This window comes from Rhinopithecus roxellana, chromosome 8 (assembly GCF_007565055.1).
Source record: "Rhinopithecus roxellana isolate Shanxi Qingling chromosome 8, ASM756505v1, whole genome shotgun sequence".
NCBI lineage: Eukaryota > Metazoa > Chordata > Mammalia > Primates > Cercopithecidae > Rhinopithecus > Rhinopithecus roxellana.
Window position 1 is genome coordinate 95,704,537 of NC_044556.1, and position 15,410 is coordinate 95,719,946.

Below are 15,410 nucleotides of genomic sequence, written 5' to 3' on the forward strand. Positions count from 1 at the left end.
ACAGGCCAGGCACGATGGCTCACGCCTGTAATCCCAGCACTTTGGGAGGCTGAGGTGGGTGCATCATGAGGTCAGGACTTCAAGACCAACCTGGCCAATATAGTGAAACCCCATCTCTACTAAAAAAAAAAAAAAAAAAAAAAAAAAAAAAAATCAGCCGTGCGTGGTGGCACATGCCTGTAGCTCCAGCTACTCAGGAGGCTGAGGCAGGAGAATCGCTTGAAGTTGGGAGGCGGAGGTTGCAGTGAGCCGAGATCATACCACTGCACTCCAGCCTAGGCGACAGTGTGAGCCTCCATCTTAAAAAAAAAAAAAGAGAGACAATGAAAGGGTAAAAGAATGGCTGTTACAGAAAAAGCACATTATCAATAGCACAAGTACTAAAAGAAAAGAAAAGAAACAGATAAAAGGACTCAAGGCATTGCAGGCTAACAGTTTCAACAGTCTCTGAGGACATCACTACATTATAGCAAAGAGTAATGATGGATGTTTACAATTACAACTTTGACAAAGTTAAATTACACTAAGAAGTTTTAAGGATTTTTATCAAAGCAATTATACTGTGTTTTGTGTTTAAACTTTGTCTAAACTTCATTTTTCTGAAAATCTGACTTACTTAGAATATTTCATTCCACCAATAAGTGAGGCATCTCTGGTTTATTAAATACGACAAAAGACATAGTTATACCTTCGGATACAAATAATGGGGAAAATGTACAAATGCTATAGAAAGTGAAAGTATGCTACAAATCACCAGTTCCTAGGCAGAATATAGCAATTAGTTCAAATATATTGTGGATTGTGGCCAGTGGTCACAGGGGAAAAAGCAACACTGATCAGATATAGAGCCAGTAAATATGACAGAATGAAAAATCATGTAACGTATTTTGAAGTAAAGAGTCTGGGAGTTTGGACAACCGGGAGCCTGAGGTGTACAGACCCCACCGCTGGTGAATCACAGAGCTGAAATCTAAGGAGGCCTCCTGACTTCCAGACCAGACTCTGCTCTTTCCAGAGTGCCACAACCTTTCTCATCATGTAGCTTCTTCTACTTTCGGGTGGCCCTGGAAATCGGAAAAGGCTCAGATACATAATTTTATGTATCTTTTGCCCATGCCCTAAACTTTTAGTTACTTAGCAATCAGAATTCTACTATCTGGATCAACAACTTACCTTATGTCATTCTAACTTTCCAGCATTATCATCCATTCTAGGTAAGTTCAGAATAGGATTCTACTTCAAAAATCCTTTTCCTCACATGATTTTCTGTGCCGTAACTGGAACAACTACGCCTTTTCCCCCAGAACTTTACTAACACGACCGCACTCCTTGCCTCTCCTCACCTACGCCAGCTGAGCCTCTCCCTTCAAGGCGCACTTGCCCATCTCTCCAATGTAGCACCACCTTCATTCCTCTTAACTCCTGTAGCACCTAGGCTCCATGTCATCTGGCATTTATTTACTATAAATTTCCAAATGTCTGTTATTTATTTATCTAAAAAGGACACAACCAAACACTCAAGATTTCATAAAAAGGAAGGTCTATGAGGCAGTTTCTGGGTCAGAAAATCTTTACAGAAGCAGCAGGGGGCAGAGACGGCACTGAGATGCCACTGGGAAGAGCCACTAAATTGAAAAGGGCACATTATGTGATGTGACAGTCTTTCTTTGGTTTCCATTCAGGATTTCTTACCATCTCTGGCTACAACCTGCTTAGCTTGCTACTCATTACGTGAATTAGGATGCAGGCAATACATCTTAGAATGCAGGAAGAAAAAAGGCACAGCTGATAATCAAGTCGACCATCACTACTAACTCCAACTTTCCACCCAGAGCATCTAAGCCTGTGCCTCTTCTCGCCGCCCTAGCATCTCCTAAGCCAGATACAGCAAATGAATGCCAGGAGCTCACTATCAGAATGTTCCAAGACCTTTCCATAATAAAAAGTAAATATTTTAAAAACGGTACTATTTTTCTACAAATATTTACTTTCATGATAATGTCTACAATATCTTGTTTTGACAGCCAGAGCATTTTGAGTCAGGACAAATGTTTTTAAAAAAAGCATTTAAAATAAAGCACTAAACATAATAGGCTGCAAATACCCTGTAGAAAAAGTATAATGAAACAGATGCTCACTATCTGTAAAACTAATAGGATCATTTTTCTAACATTAACTGCCACACATGGTAACCTGTTCTCTACTTTTCTTTCTTCTGTTTTTCTCTTCACTTCTACTCTCTGGTTACCTCTGATTTTTCTACTATGTATCCATTTTCCTATGTTGTCCCTCTCTTTTGTCCCTCACCACCTTTTAAAAAACCCTTTTCCTTCTTGATCTTTCTCTCTCCCAAGTAAAATACTCTTACAAAAATCAAAGAATGGATAGTAGTTAAGAGATGCACAAAGCAAAGAGAGAGTGCTAGAAAGATGGGAGGGCCTGTGCTTCCCTTTCTTCAGAGTGGCTGTGCAGAGAAAGACACATTTAGGACTAACTGTTAATGAGTCTTATACAATTATTTGAATTCAGATGACTGTGCAACATAAATCTTATACAATTATTCACATTAAAATGACTGTGAAAAGTACCTGGCAGGAAAATACTCATTGGAAAGCTTTCAAGTTTACTCTACAGATTCCCTCCTGTCCTACCACACTCTAAACCAATTTTTTCTGAAAAGGAATACTACCTTGTAGCATATGCTGGTTGTACTTCATGAGGGTTGCGACGGTCAGACCAGAAAAACAGCAGTCTATCAAATTTGGGTTCAATGTCAGCAAACTGGGCTTTGCCTTCTGGAAAAATTCGAAGTATACCTCCACTTACCTAGGAAAAGAGACAAATCTGTAAGTAGGAGTAACCAAAAATGCTACAAGATTAAATTTAGGGGAAAAAAAAAAGAGACAATTTCAATGTCTTAATTGGATTATTCACAATTACATCTCAATTAATAAAGTATGAAGATGAGCTGCAATTTTAAAAGTATATGCATTGATGCAAGGAAAAATTTTAGTTCTTATTTCAGGGATATTTATTTATTTATTGAGATGGAGTCTCGCTGTCACCCAGGCTGGAGTGTAGTGGCACAATCTCAGCTCACTACAATCTCCGCCTCCTAGGTACAAGCAATTCTCCGGCCTCGGCCTCCTGAGTAGCTGGGATTACAGGCATGCGCCACCATGTCCGGCTACTTTTTGCATTTTTAGTAGAGATGGGTTTTCACCATGTTGGTCAGGCTGGACTCGAACTCCTGACCTCAGGTCATCTGCCCACCTCAGCCTCCCAAAGTGCTGGGATTACAGGTGTGAGCCACCGTGCCCAGCCATTTTAGGGATTTTTATAAATATCTGATGAACACAAGAATGTTATCTGAATTTAAAAGTCTTAAAATGATGCCTGAAAGTTTTTAAAACTACTAAACATTTATTTATGTATGCTAATGATTTGCTTAACCCACTCTTGAAATAGACTTCAAGAAATTTTGAAAAAATTATTATTAGAAATAGATTATGTCAAATAAAGTTTACCATACTTTAAATTTCAATAAACAATAGGATAGTCACAAATACCTCTTATTTAAGTAATTCAGTATATCAGTAGAAAGTGTCATCATTTACTATGACCATCATTATTGTCATCATCACCATCACCATCAGCATGTAGTCCATTAGAACCTGTGGCTCTCCCTTTCCAGATTGGGTTTGATGCACCACCTGCTTGTGAAACTTGATTCTATCCATAAAGGATTATTATTTACCTAAACACCAACTAGGCATCAAATCACACTGGGAACTGCGGTGGGCTCTGGGTGCAGAGTAGGGAATAATGCAGACAGACTTTGTCCCTGTGGTGTTTACGATCTGGGACTAGGCAAAACTCAACCAACCAAGTAGCTCCTTACTCTTGCATAACTACACTCCTAAGCAGGTAGACTCTTAAAATTGAAAGAAACTCTAACACCTGGTCAGGACAGCGTGGAATTTGAGCCTAAACCTAGAATCTATAGTTAAAGAAAAGGTTTATCAGGCTCACCATCAGGTAAGTTAAATTCCAGCTACTTTGATACCCCTGCCAACCTCCTTAGGTTCCAGTGTTGTTCCGAGTGATTCCCCAGGCTACTACGCAAATATCTGAAGAACCTCCAAACTGAGAACATGTTTTCTTTCCTTTTTTCCTGCTCCCTTCCCTTTGACTCAAGTCACTGGGAGTACCACAGGTGACCTGCTGAAAATGTTTGAAGAGAAATGGCTACTGGACACATCCACTCTTTCTCCTCTGAATTAGGTGGCCCTCCTGTGTGCGCTCATAGCAATCTGTCTTGACACTTTGCATAACTATCTGTAACTGTCAATCTTTCTGATCTGTATTCTCCAATAGATCCTAAGCTCTGCCAGGGCTAATTCCATTTCTGCTATATCCCTAGCATCCAGAACATCTGGCACACTACACATTCAGTGCAATCTTGCAACGGAAAACTTCTATTCTACATATAAAAACACTAGGGATGTTTTTCTGCCTATGTCCTAATTTAAAACCTACATATTAATGACCCTCAGTCTTATAGAAATTATAAGATCAGCCTAGAAAAAGCCTAACAAAATCTAGAAGTTAGAAGTTGATGAAACGCAGTTCTAGCTTTCTAGCTATTCACAAAATCTGAAAAAAAGTCAATTTTTAAATTTTAACTAAAGTTACACCAATCTGTTTTGCGCCTTGGGCTCAAATTCAATTACAAAATTTATTTCTCTACTTCAAACTTTGAAAGCTGTAACAGAAAAACTATGCTTGCTGACATAATGCCTCAATATATACTTAGCAGAAAGTTTAGCTCCATTCTGAACCTGGACTAGGGCAGAGAAAACTCTTTAAATCAGTGTGTGTTTTAGAAAGATTACTGGAGCACTGTGAACATATTCTAAACTGAAAACACTTTTTAGGGTAGGATTAGGGTTTTGCACATTTAAGACTCAGGCAGTTTCCATGTGTGTGTTTTGGGGGATGCAGAGAAAGAGGTGTTTTAAAGGTTATTTGACCTTTACACCTGGCTACACAGGTATGTTCAGTTTGTGAAAATCCACTGAACTATACAGAAGCCACTTTTCTATTTGAATGTTTTATTTAAGATTTTAAAAAATCAACCAAAAAATTAGTCTTTACAGTCTTTACTGTAGTAATACATGACATATTTTTAAAAATCATTTAAATTTAATGAGACTCATGCTAATATTAAGAAAATATATATTTAAAACAAGACAGATTAAATATACTGTACATTCTAACTGGTTTTACAGGGCTTGTCAGTACGGATACAATTCCGGTTTTTTAATAATCAGGGAAAGACTGAATACTGCCTCCAATATTCAATTAAACAACTCAATGCCATATAATATTTTTACAAAAATGCAAAGAATAACATAGCAAATAATCCTTATTTCCTTAACAATTATCTATAGATAATCTCCCCCAAAGCCATTATAAAACAACTGTTCTCACAAGTGTTTTTCTAAAAACTATTAAAAGGAAAATATTTTAATAAAGGGCACCTTTCTAAAAAAGTTAGATTTTAGATAAATGCTCTAACATCTGAAAATAAATGAATCCACTTTTAAAGATATATCAGTACTTTTTTATATGGTTTTATTGAGTTATAACTGATATACAAAAATGCATATCTTTAACATTTACGATTTGATGAGTTTGGATGTATATGCACACCCCCGTGACACAACACAAACAAGATAATAAACATATCCATCATCTCTCAAAGTTCCGTTTCCCTTCCCTTAACCTCGTGTGTGTGTGTGTGTTTAGAACACTGAACATGGAATCTACTCTCTTAAATGTTTAAGTGCACAACACTACATTGTTAACTACAGGTATTATGTTGTATAACTTAGACTAGTATTTGTTTCATTTTACAAAAATCCACTCCTAATACCTGAGACTGAAACAAACTTAAAGAGGAAAATTTTTAACTGTGTCTGTGCCAGTCTCACCTATCAGAAGTATGAACGTAATGCTTTTGTAAGAAGAAAATAAATGCTCAATTAAGTTGCATACCTTGGCATCCCAGTCTTTATTAAGATAATATATACATGTCACACATCTTCCATCTCCATTTGGATTATCAACATGACGTACATAACCCGTTCCATTGCCCGGATAACAAGCAACCATGGCCTGTAATAATAATAATGATGATGATTATTAAAGTCCATGTATAAATAAAAAGAGAACAGTTAATAAATCAGATTTTTGATTTTTGGCTACTGATTTACACTTAGATTCTTCTAATAAAAATAATATTTTGTAGATAAGAAAGATAAGGCTATTCTACATTAATATTTATAGGGAACACAAGATAGGCTGATGAACAATTCAAGGACTGGTGAATTCTGCTTCACAGTGATAACTCCAAAGATCAGAAAATTTTCATGGTCCTACTTTCACAGTCTTTTTATAAAGATAATCAAGATCAAGTGAGTTTTTGTCCTGCTCCATGGGAGATTTCTCTCTTCCTTGAGCTCACCTCAGAACACCTACTTTACCATCTGATAGGTGAATCAATCCAGTCAAACACCCCATCTGACACTGTCTCTGAATGGTACCAATGTTGTTTTTTTTTTTTTTGAGACAGGGTCTGGCTCTGTTGCTGAGGTTGGAGTGCAATGGTGCAATCATGGCTCACTGCGGCCTCAACCTCCTGGGCTCAGGTGATTCTCCCACCTCAGCCTCCTAAGTAGCTAGGACTATAAGCACGTGTCACCAGGCTGGTTAATTTTTGTATTTTTTGGTAGAGATAGGGTCTTACTATGTTGTAATAGGGATCATTTAGAAGGTCAACTCAACTCCAAGAACTCATTTAATGTCAGTGATTTTTTTTTTTTAAAAGAGACTAAACAAATTAGCTTATGTGAGTTTACCCTCTTTCAATCAGAAAGAAAATTATTTGCTCAGATTATAACAAGATATGGTTCAGAAGATTGCTGGATGTTAAGCATAAAGGTAGAAAAGAGGCCCAAAATAAAAAGCACAAAATAACTTCCATATTCTAGGTGTACATGATAATCAACTGAAATTGGTAAAGGAATTTTTAAAAAGTTCTCAGGAATTATGAAGAAAACAGACAAAGACGTTCAAGGTTATGAACTATTCTTGTTTTTGTTTGTTTGTTTTTTTTTACAGAGTCTTGTTCTGTCGCCCAGGCTGGAGTGCAGTGGCACGATCTCAGTTCAATGCCTCCGCCTCCCAGGTTCAAGCAATTCTCCTGCCTCGGCCTCCTGAGTAGCTGGGATTACAGGTGCATGCTGCCATGCCCGGCTAATTTTTGTATTTTTAGTAGATACGGGGATTCATCATGTTGGCCAGGCTGGTCTTGAACTCCTGACCTCAAGTGATCCTCCCACCTCAGCCTCCCAAAGTACTGGAATCACAGGCATGAGCCACCACGCCCCCCGGTTTGTTATGAGCTATTCTTGAAGTCCTTTATTTCTTCATATATTAAAGTCAATGAATTAGCATAAAGTTATCAAACAGTAACCAAATTGTTCTACTATATTAAAGAAAAATGCTAATTTTTAAAATTCACTTCCCATCCCTAAGAAACCGAGAGGCATCTTAAACCTAAATCCTTATTTTAAAATCCTGTTTTCCTAGACACTCTGAATTCACTGCTCTTTATGAGAAGCAGAATTTTTGGAGAACATTATATATGTCTCTGTTTTTCCTGACTCCAGACAGACTTAAGTTCCTTCTTTCAGCACTGGAGGTTGGTAACAAACAGGAGTGTGGCATGGGCTTAGTGGGTTTAAGTGATCAATAAATGATGAGCCCAAATGATTTTCCTGTCACTAGCTACCAAGGAAAGAAGTTTACCTTGAATAGTAACTGTAAGGAAGTACTAATTTAACAACGCAATTACTCCATTTGTGGTTAACTGAGGTAATCATGATGAATTACACAATATATTGTTATTAATGGGAAAGAAGGGGGAAACCTGAACTCTACATCTCAAAAAAGTTAATTTGGGCCTTTCCAACTATCTGGTAACTTCAGCATCTCTTGTGCAAAGAAGGAAGGGGAAAATATTTGTCATTCACTCACCCCATCGCATCCCATATATCCATTTAACAAATACCTCTTGAGCATCTACTATGTATATGAAAGGCACAAGGGCTAAAATGATGAACAAAAGAGACAAGGTCCCTTGCACTCATTGACAGTAGTCCCTCCTTAAAAGAAGTTTTGCTTTCTGTGATTTCAGTTACCTTTGGTCAACTTAGTCCAAAAAAATTAAATGGAAAATTCCAGAAATAAACAGTTCATAAATTGCACACCGTTCTGAGGAGTGCACTGAAATACCTTGTAATCCTGCCCTGTTTTGCCTGGGATGAATCATCCCTTTGTCCAGCATATCCACACTGTAGATGCTATCCGCCCATTAGTCATTTAGTAGCCTTCTAGGTTATCAGAGCAATCGTCGTGGTACTTGTGTTCAAGAAAACCTTATTTTATTTAATAACAGCTCCAAAGTGCAAGAGTAGCAATGTTGGCATACTATTATAATTGTTCTATTTTACTGTTGTTGTTAATCTCTTACTTTATAAATTAAGTTTTATTATAGGTATGTATGTACAGGAAAAAACATAGTATATATAGGATTTGGTACTATCCACAGTTTCAGGCATCCACTTTGATCTCGGAAGGTATTGCCCTCAGATAAGAGGGGACTATTGTACTATGAAATCTGGTCTAATGGCATAATTAGCCAATAAACAGATATATAATATAATGTTAGGTAGTGAAAAGTTATATTTTCTTAAGATATGAAAAAAATTAAGTATATAGAGAACGATGACATGATATTCTTGAACAGTGGTTGACATTTGGGCTTACTTAAATGAAGAGAGCGGCAAGTTGGGCAAATCTCTGAAGGGAGAGCAATGCGGCAAAGGGAAAACGAGTGCTCAAAGGCTGAACAAGGCAGGAAAGAACAGCAGGCCAGTGTGGCAGGAACACAGCGAGCACGGGCCAATGTGATCAGAGAAGAACCAGGTAACCCAGAGCTGCAGGGCCTGGTAAGCCAAAGGAAGGTCTTTGGATATTGTGCTAAGAAGGGACAGGAAACCAATAGAGAATGTATCTGACTAATGTTTTAAGAATATCAGTTTCAAGTCTGTATGAATAAAAACAACCACAACAACCTCAATATCGCTTACCACCTAACATGTATTGGACATTTGCTGTTTGCCATGTCCTAAGTAATTTGTGCATAATAAGTTGTTTGACACAACCACGTGAGGTAAACAGTATCGTTCTCATCCTCACTCCTCTAAACTGAGGTTTAGAAAGGCTAACTACTATTCGCAAAGTCACATGACAGGGAATCTGGTTCCAGAACCCACGGAATTAACCACTGTACTAGATTGCAGGAAGGAAAGAGTGAAAAGAGAAGACTAAGTTAGCTATTACAGTTTTTGGGCAAGAAACCAAAGAGGCTGAGCCCAGAGTAGCAAAGTGGGGTGTATTCTGAAGGCAGTAAGAAGAGTCAAGAAAGACTTTGGGGTTTTCAGCCTAGGTAAGTAAATGAATGGAGTCACTGTACATGAAAATGGAAACACTAGGTGAAAGAGCGTTTTAATAACAAGCATTGGGTAGGAGGGGAGTTGATCAGTAACTGTCAAAATGAGTCAGACATCCCAGAATAGAACACAACTGAGGGCACCAGGATTATCCCCCAACATGGGATCTGTTTGTATTAGTCACTTCTAAACTGCTTTCCTTAAAGCCCTGGAGCCCTAGGGAGGTATCTAGGGATGGGGACTAATGGGGAATGAAGGGATATGAGAAGAGGCCAAACAAGCAGGTTTTACCCCAACCTTCAACTAGAGGCAGTGCTTAGCTGTTTCCTATATAGTATTTGAATTCCAAGTGAGGATTCTTTGAAAAAATAAAAGGCACAATAAAGAAAAGTTTTAAATGTCACGTTTTGAAGAAAAGTTTTAATAAATTTAATTTAATTGTGTTAAGTTCTACAATCCTCAGTATTGCTCAATTATCACCATCTAAATGTATTATTTAAAAGTGGCCATTACCACTTTAGTCTTATCTGGCATTCCCTAGGTCCCTTGTGCTCTGCTCTGGTGACACGAATACTGAAAAATGAGGAGAAAGGAAGAAGGGAGAGGAGATGAGTGCTCCACAGGGCCTGCAAGGATCTGCCAACTCAATTAACTTGCCAATACCAGCCCCAGGAAAGGCAGTTCACAATTATAACTGTAAAAAGGATAACACGAAAAACACCAACGTAACCCTATGAACGAGAAAGCCTGAAAAAGAAACAATGCAATCCACCACTATATAATGCTGAGGTAAATTCCTAATTTGCCACCTTATAGAGACACCAACTTTAAATGTTTCAATTTCCCATTGAGAAAAACCTATTTATACATAAACAAAATAAAACAATACTGTTTTTTTCTTTTCTGATAGGAACATATATATGATTAAAGATGTTCTTTTTTATGTTTTCAGAGACAAGGTCTCACTATGTTGCCCAGGCTGGTCTTCAACTCCTGGGCTCAAACAATCTGTCTGCCTCGGCCTCCCAAAGTGCTAGGACTACAGGTGTGAGCCACTGTGCCTGGCTGATTGAGGATGTTCTTAAGATAGGAAACAGCATAAATTTGTTTTTCACTCTGAGAATAAAAGGAAGAGGTCTGCAATGCCTCTAAGGAATCTAGAGACATTTCTAGCATTAGAAGGCTTCAATATGAAGCTGAACCAGGAAACTTATTTTTCTTTTTTGAGCTGAATTATTCTAAAACAGAGATACAAAGCTTAGAGAACTAAACTTTGATGGGTTATAGAACTACTATTTTTACCCTGAATGAAGGGAAAAGGTTTACTATCAGAAAAGTTATCCTATTAAACTATATTATCAAAGCACTATGCTTTGACATAGCACTATGCCTTATGTAGAGGTTGACAGCTAACATTTATTTACTCATCACTTATAGCCCAGGCACGGATTACCTCGGCCATTCTTTACAGCAAACCTTAGGTAGGCACAATTTCTCTCCCATTTTAGAGACCAGAAAACTACACTACAGTGAAAAGAAAAAAATTGCCAAAGGTCAGAGACTCTAAATGGCAGATATGAACTGAGGCAGTCTAGACAGAAAAACAACTTCCTTCTGTACTGTTCAATTCCTTGCTCCAGTAAGGCATGTGTATAGTCTGCTGAAGAGTTCAGATGAATTGGTAATCCAGACTCCTAAGTGGCCCAGCACCTGCTGCAGTGGCATATGCTCATGCCTAATGCCCAATTCTCCCATGTCAGGATGTACAGTAAGTCCTCACTTAACAGCCTCAATAGGTTCTCGGAAACTTTAGGTGAAACAATGTATAATGAAACCAAGTTAAGTTGCTATAGCATGTTTGTGGTCACAAAACATTGGCAAACTTCTAAATAAAGACCAAAACACTTCTAATGGTAAACCCTGAAATAAATGTGAGCTACAAATACATTTCAGAAAGATTAATAAAAACAAGGTAATTATTTATGCCATTAGTCCAGTTTTAGGGTTGCAGGTGACTGGGGCCTATCCTGGGAGCTCAAAGCATGAGATGGGAACCAGCCTTGGGCAGGACACCATTCTACTGCAAGGTGCACTCACACACACACCCTTATTCACTCACACTAAGATAACAGATATGCCAGTCCACATCCCAAAGACGCACACACTGGGATGTGAGAGGAAACTGGAGCGCCTGAAGAAAACTCTCGCAGACATGGGGAGAACCTGCAAGCTCCACACAGACAGTGGCCTCAGCCAGGAACTGACTCTTTTTCCCTCATCAACATTATAACAAAATGACACTGAATAAAATAATGTTATTCAAGAACCTGCTGTACTGCACATGGTATTTTTCAGTTTTACAGTTAGACCTTTTTAAGTCTCTTCCCTACCCACTCCCAAAGCACACATACACATCACTATCACCACCTTGGGGGTCTACAAAAATCTAGTTCAAATACGGAAGAAAATAGGTCATGCTGGAAGGCCACTCAGGTGGGGATGTTCAAAGGGCAGTTGGAAGCGTGAGTGTGGAACTCCAAAGAAAAAGTCAAGACTGGAAAGGTAAATTTAGGAGCCATCTTCACATGGGATAGTTGAAGCCGTGTGCCTGCCAGAGATTGCCAAGGAAAGGAGTATAGAGAGAAGAGCATTTAGAATAAGAACTCCTTAAGCCTTCCTGCTTTCTTGATCACAGTAAACAACTCAGTGGTCAAAAGTTGACTTATTGTAAATGATTTCTGACTAATTTTTTGACTAATTCACTTCTAAGTGTAAATGGTAAGTATATATATTTTTTAAAAACATATAAGGGCATATAGGTTCTTAAAAATTAAAAAATGCTATTATAATAAATAATATTGTGATCAACAATAGTTTCGGAGCTTAATCTTTATAAATCCTTGATATCTTCCTAAAATTAAATTACTATAAGTGAAATTATTAGGCCTTAAAGCTTTTTGATTGCTGAAATGTTCTCCAGAATGACTGCATGAGCTTATATTCCTACTGGCTTTGTATGAGTACACACATCTTTTTAACCATTTGCCAACCTGGCGTAGTAAGTTTTAATCTTTGAAAATAACTCAATTTGATAGGTAACATTTATCTTACTAATGTTTTAATTACATCTTATATTTTTAAGTCAGCATTTTGCATATTTTTATTGGTCATTTAAGTTCTTCAACTGCCTGCTCATATCCTTTATCCACTTTTCTACTGGGTTAATCTTTTCCCTACTATTTATTACTATTATTTTAGAGACAGGGTCTCACTCTGTCACCCAGGCTGCAGTGCAGTGGCGTGATCATGGTTCACTGTAACTTTGAACACCTGAGTTCAAGCAATCCTCCCAAGTAGCTGGGACTACAGGTACATGCTACCACACCTGGCTAATTTTTTAAAGTTTTCTAGAGATGGGCTCTCACTATGCTGTTCACGCTGGTCTTGAACTTCTGGTCTCAAGTAATCCTCCCACTATGGCCTCACAAAGTACTGGGATTACAGGTGTGAGCCACCACACCTGGCCCCCTACTGGTTTTCAAGAGCTCTTTGGTTGTTAACCGCTGTCATATGACACAACAACAATTTCAACCTTTTTATTCTGCTTGTGTAGAAGAGTATGTTAATACAAAGTTTTTATTATCTGTACAGGAAGGCAGAATATAATTACATTAATTATCAATGTAAAGTTTTTAAAAGTCCACGATTCTTCCCATGTTCATAGAAGTATGAAAAATGCAGAAAAAAATGAAAGATTATTGAAGAAGAAATAGCATTGATCCAAATCACTCTCCAAATGGCCCAAGAATTATGAATTGTTTAATAATCTAACACCAAACTACTTTCCTTATTGGGCTCTCATTCCAGCCTATGATTAAAAAAAAAAAAAAAATGTAAATGCACACTTAAAAATCAACTGAAAAGTGATGCTCCCGACAGTATAATCTAGGGATATATCATGATGCCTTAGTACTCTCTGAGCTTTCATTTCCCTTTTAGTGAAGAATTGATAAAGTTATACTTTACAAATAAGGAATCCATCTGGTGAAACACATTATATTTTGAGCTGTCTAGCTCTGCTGTCAGAACAGAGGTCTACAATTTGTTAACCTCAGCTATAATCTTACCAGCACCACACAACTCTTCCCTAGGTTCCCAAGCAGGGCTCTGTATTTATACTACACACACCACCCCCACTGCAAACTTCATGAGGAAGACAAAGCAACCTCTCTCCACAAGGAGACTGGGGAGCCACAGCAGGTGTCAGCTTGATCCCCACCCAGGGAATTACACCACCTCATTCCAGCCCATGCAAGGAAGTATCACTGTTGAGACAGATGTTCTGACAGCTGTGGCAAACTTGTTGTATTATTAATATAATTCCTTGGGAGAGTCTGCAATTTAGCATTAAAAACAAAAATACAAACAGAACAAAACACTTAGCTGCCTGACATTACAAACATACACTCTGGCACTTCTTGAGGCTCACTGAGCACTAGGCATGAGGATATATAGATTAAAAGTTAAACATCTGTTTCAATTCCAGGGTCTAGAAGAGTTATGATTTAAATTCCTTTAGTTATTTTGGCACAGTGTAATTATTATTTGTTTTAATGGACTAGAGGACATGAGTGAGAGGTTCCTGACATTCATCCTGGAGCACTTAGTTAACATGCAAGCCCAAGACTAGATATAAATAATCATTAGTAAATGAGGAAAGCTTGTAATCAAAAACTTACTCCAGTGAGACAACTCAAGAAGCCTTATCTCACCTCAAAGCCAGAGAATTTAGTAATTAACACAGTGGATATTAGAAATTACGACAGTATTAGAAAAGAATGGTGCTCAAGAAAGGTGTTATGGCCACACACACTGTATAGGGACCACCACTCTTACATGAACATACACATGAATCTAGTGAATCTAATAGCTTACTCTTAGGGACTGTACCCTGACCCTTATGACTCCTGCTGGTTCTGTTAGTTCTCCATAAAGGAATTCTGTTATCTGATTCCAGTTAGGTTCAGCTGAATCCTAAAAGCACACTAGCATTTTTGCCTTAAATAAACCTTTCATAAAAGGTGCTTGGCAGGCCGGGCACAGTGGCTCATGCCTATAATCCCAGCACTTTGGGAGGCCGAGGCAGATGGATCATCTGAGGTCAGAAGTTTGAAACCAGCCTGGCCAACATGATGAAACCCCATTTTTACTAAAAATGTAAAAATCACCCGGATGTGGTGGCACATGCCTGTAATCCCAGCTACTCGGGAGGCTAAGGCAAGAGAATCGCTTGAACCTGGGAGGCAGAGGGTGCAGTGAGCCGACACTGCACCACTGCATTCCAGCCTGGGCAACAGAGCGAGACTCTGTCTCAAAAAAAAAAAAAAAAAAAAAAAAAAGGTGCTTGTCAGATGCTCTAAAAGGAAAGAGAGTAGGAATTTCATCCACCTAATAAAACAGTATTTTTGTGCTTGCTTGCTAATAAATTTTTTTTATGTGTGGCAAAACTCAGTGTGAGTTTTGCTTCACAGTAACATGCCATTTAGAAGCTCGGTTCTGGGGGAAGAGATCTGTAACACTCATTTAACTGTAGCCTCCAAACGACAGCACCTCTCAATAAAAACCTAATACCCGTAAACCACTACTGGCTCAGGTCAGGTCACAACAGGCAAACAGTTATGAAAAGGCACACAGTACAATGTAATAAACACCAGAACACAGTCTGACTTACACAAGTACCCAGACAGCAAAGACATAATTAACTTTGTCATGGGAATGGGGTATCAGAAAAGACTTCATAGAGAAAGTGACAAATGTGCAGAATTTTGA

General features: G+C 38.1%; 1 protein-coding gene across 2 annotated transcripts in view; it reads right to left on the bottom strand.

Moving 5' to 3' along the window:
* The window catches only part of EGLN1 (egl-9 family hypoxia inducible factor 1), a 61,279-nt gene that overhangs the window by 4,189 nt on the left and 41,680 nt on the right, over positions 1-15,410 (bottom strand). For both annotated transcript variants that reach the window (XM_030935179.1, XM_030935180.1), the window contains exons 2-3: positions 6,061-6,180; positions 2,690-2,826 (exon numbers count right to left, since the gene is read on the bottom strand). In XM_030935179.1, the coding sequence (XP_030791039.1) occupies positions 2,690-2,826; positions 6,061-6,180 (257 nt within the window). The remainder of the gene's footprint in view (positions 1-2,689; positions 2,827-6,060; positions 6,181-15,410) is intronic.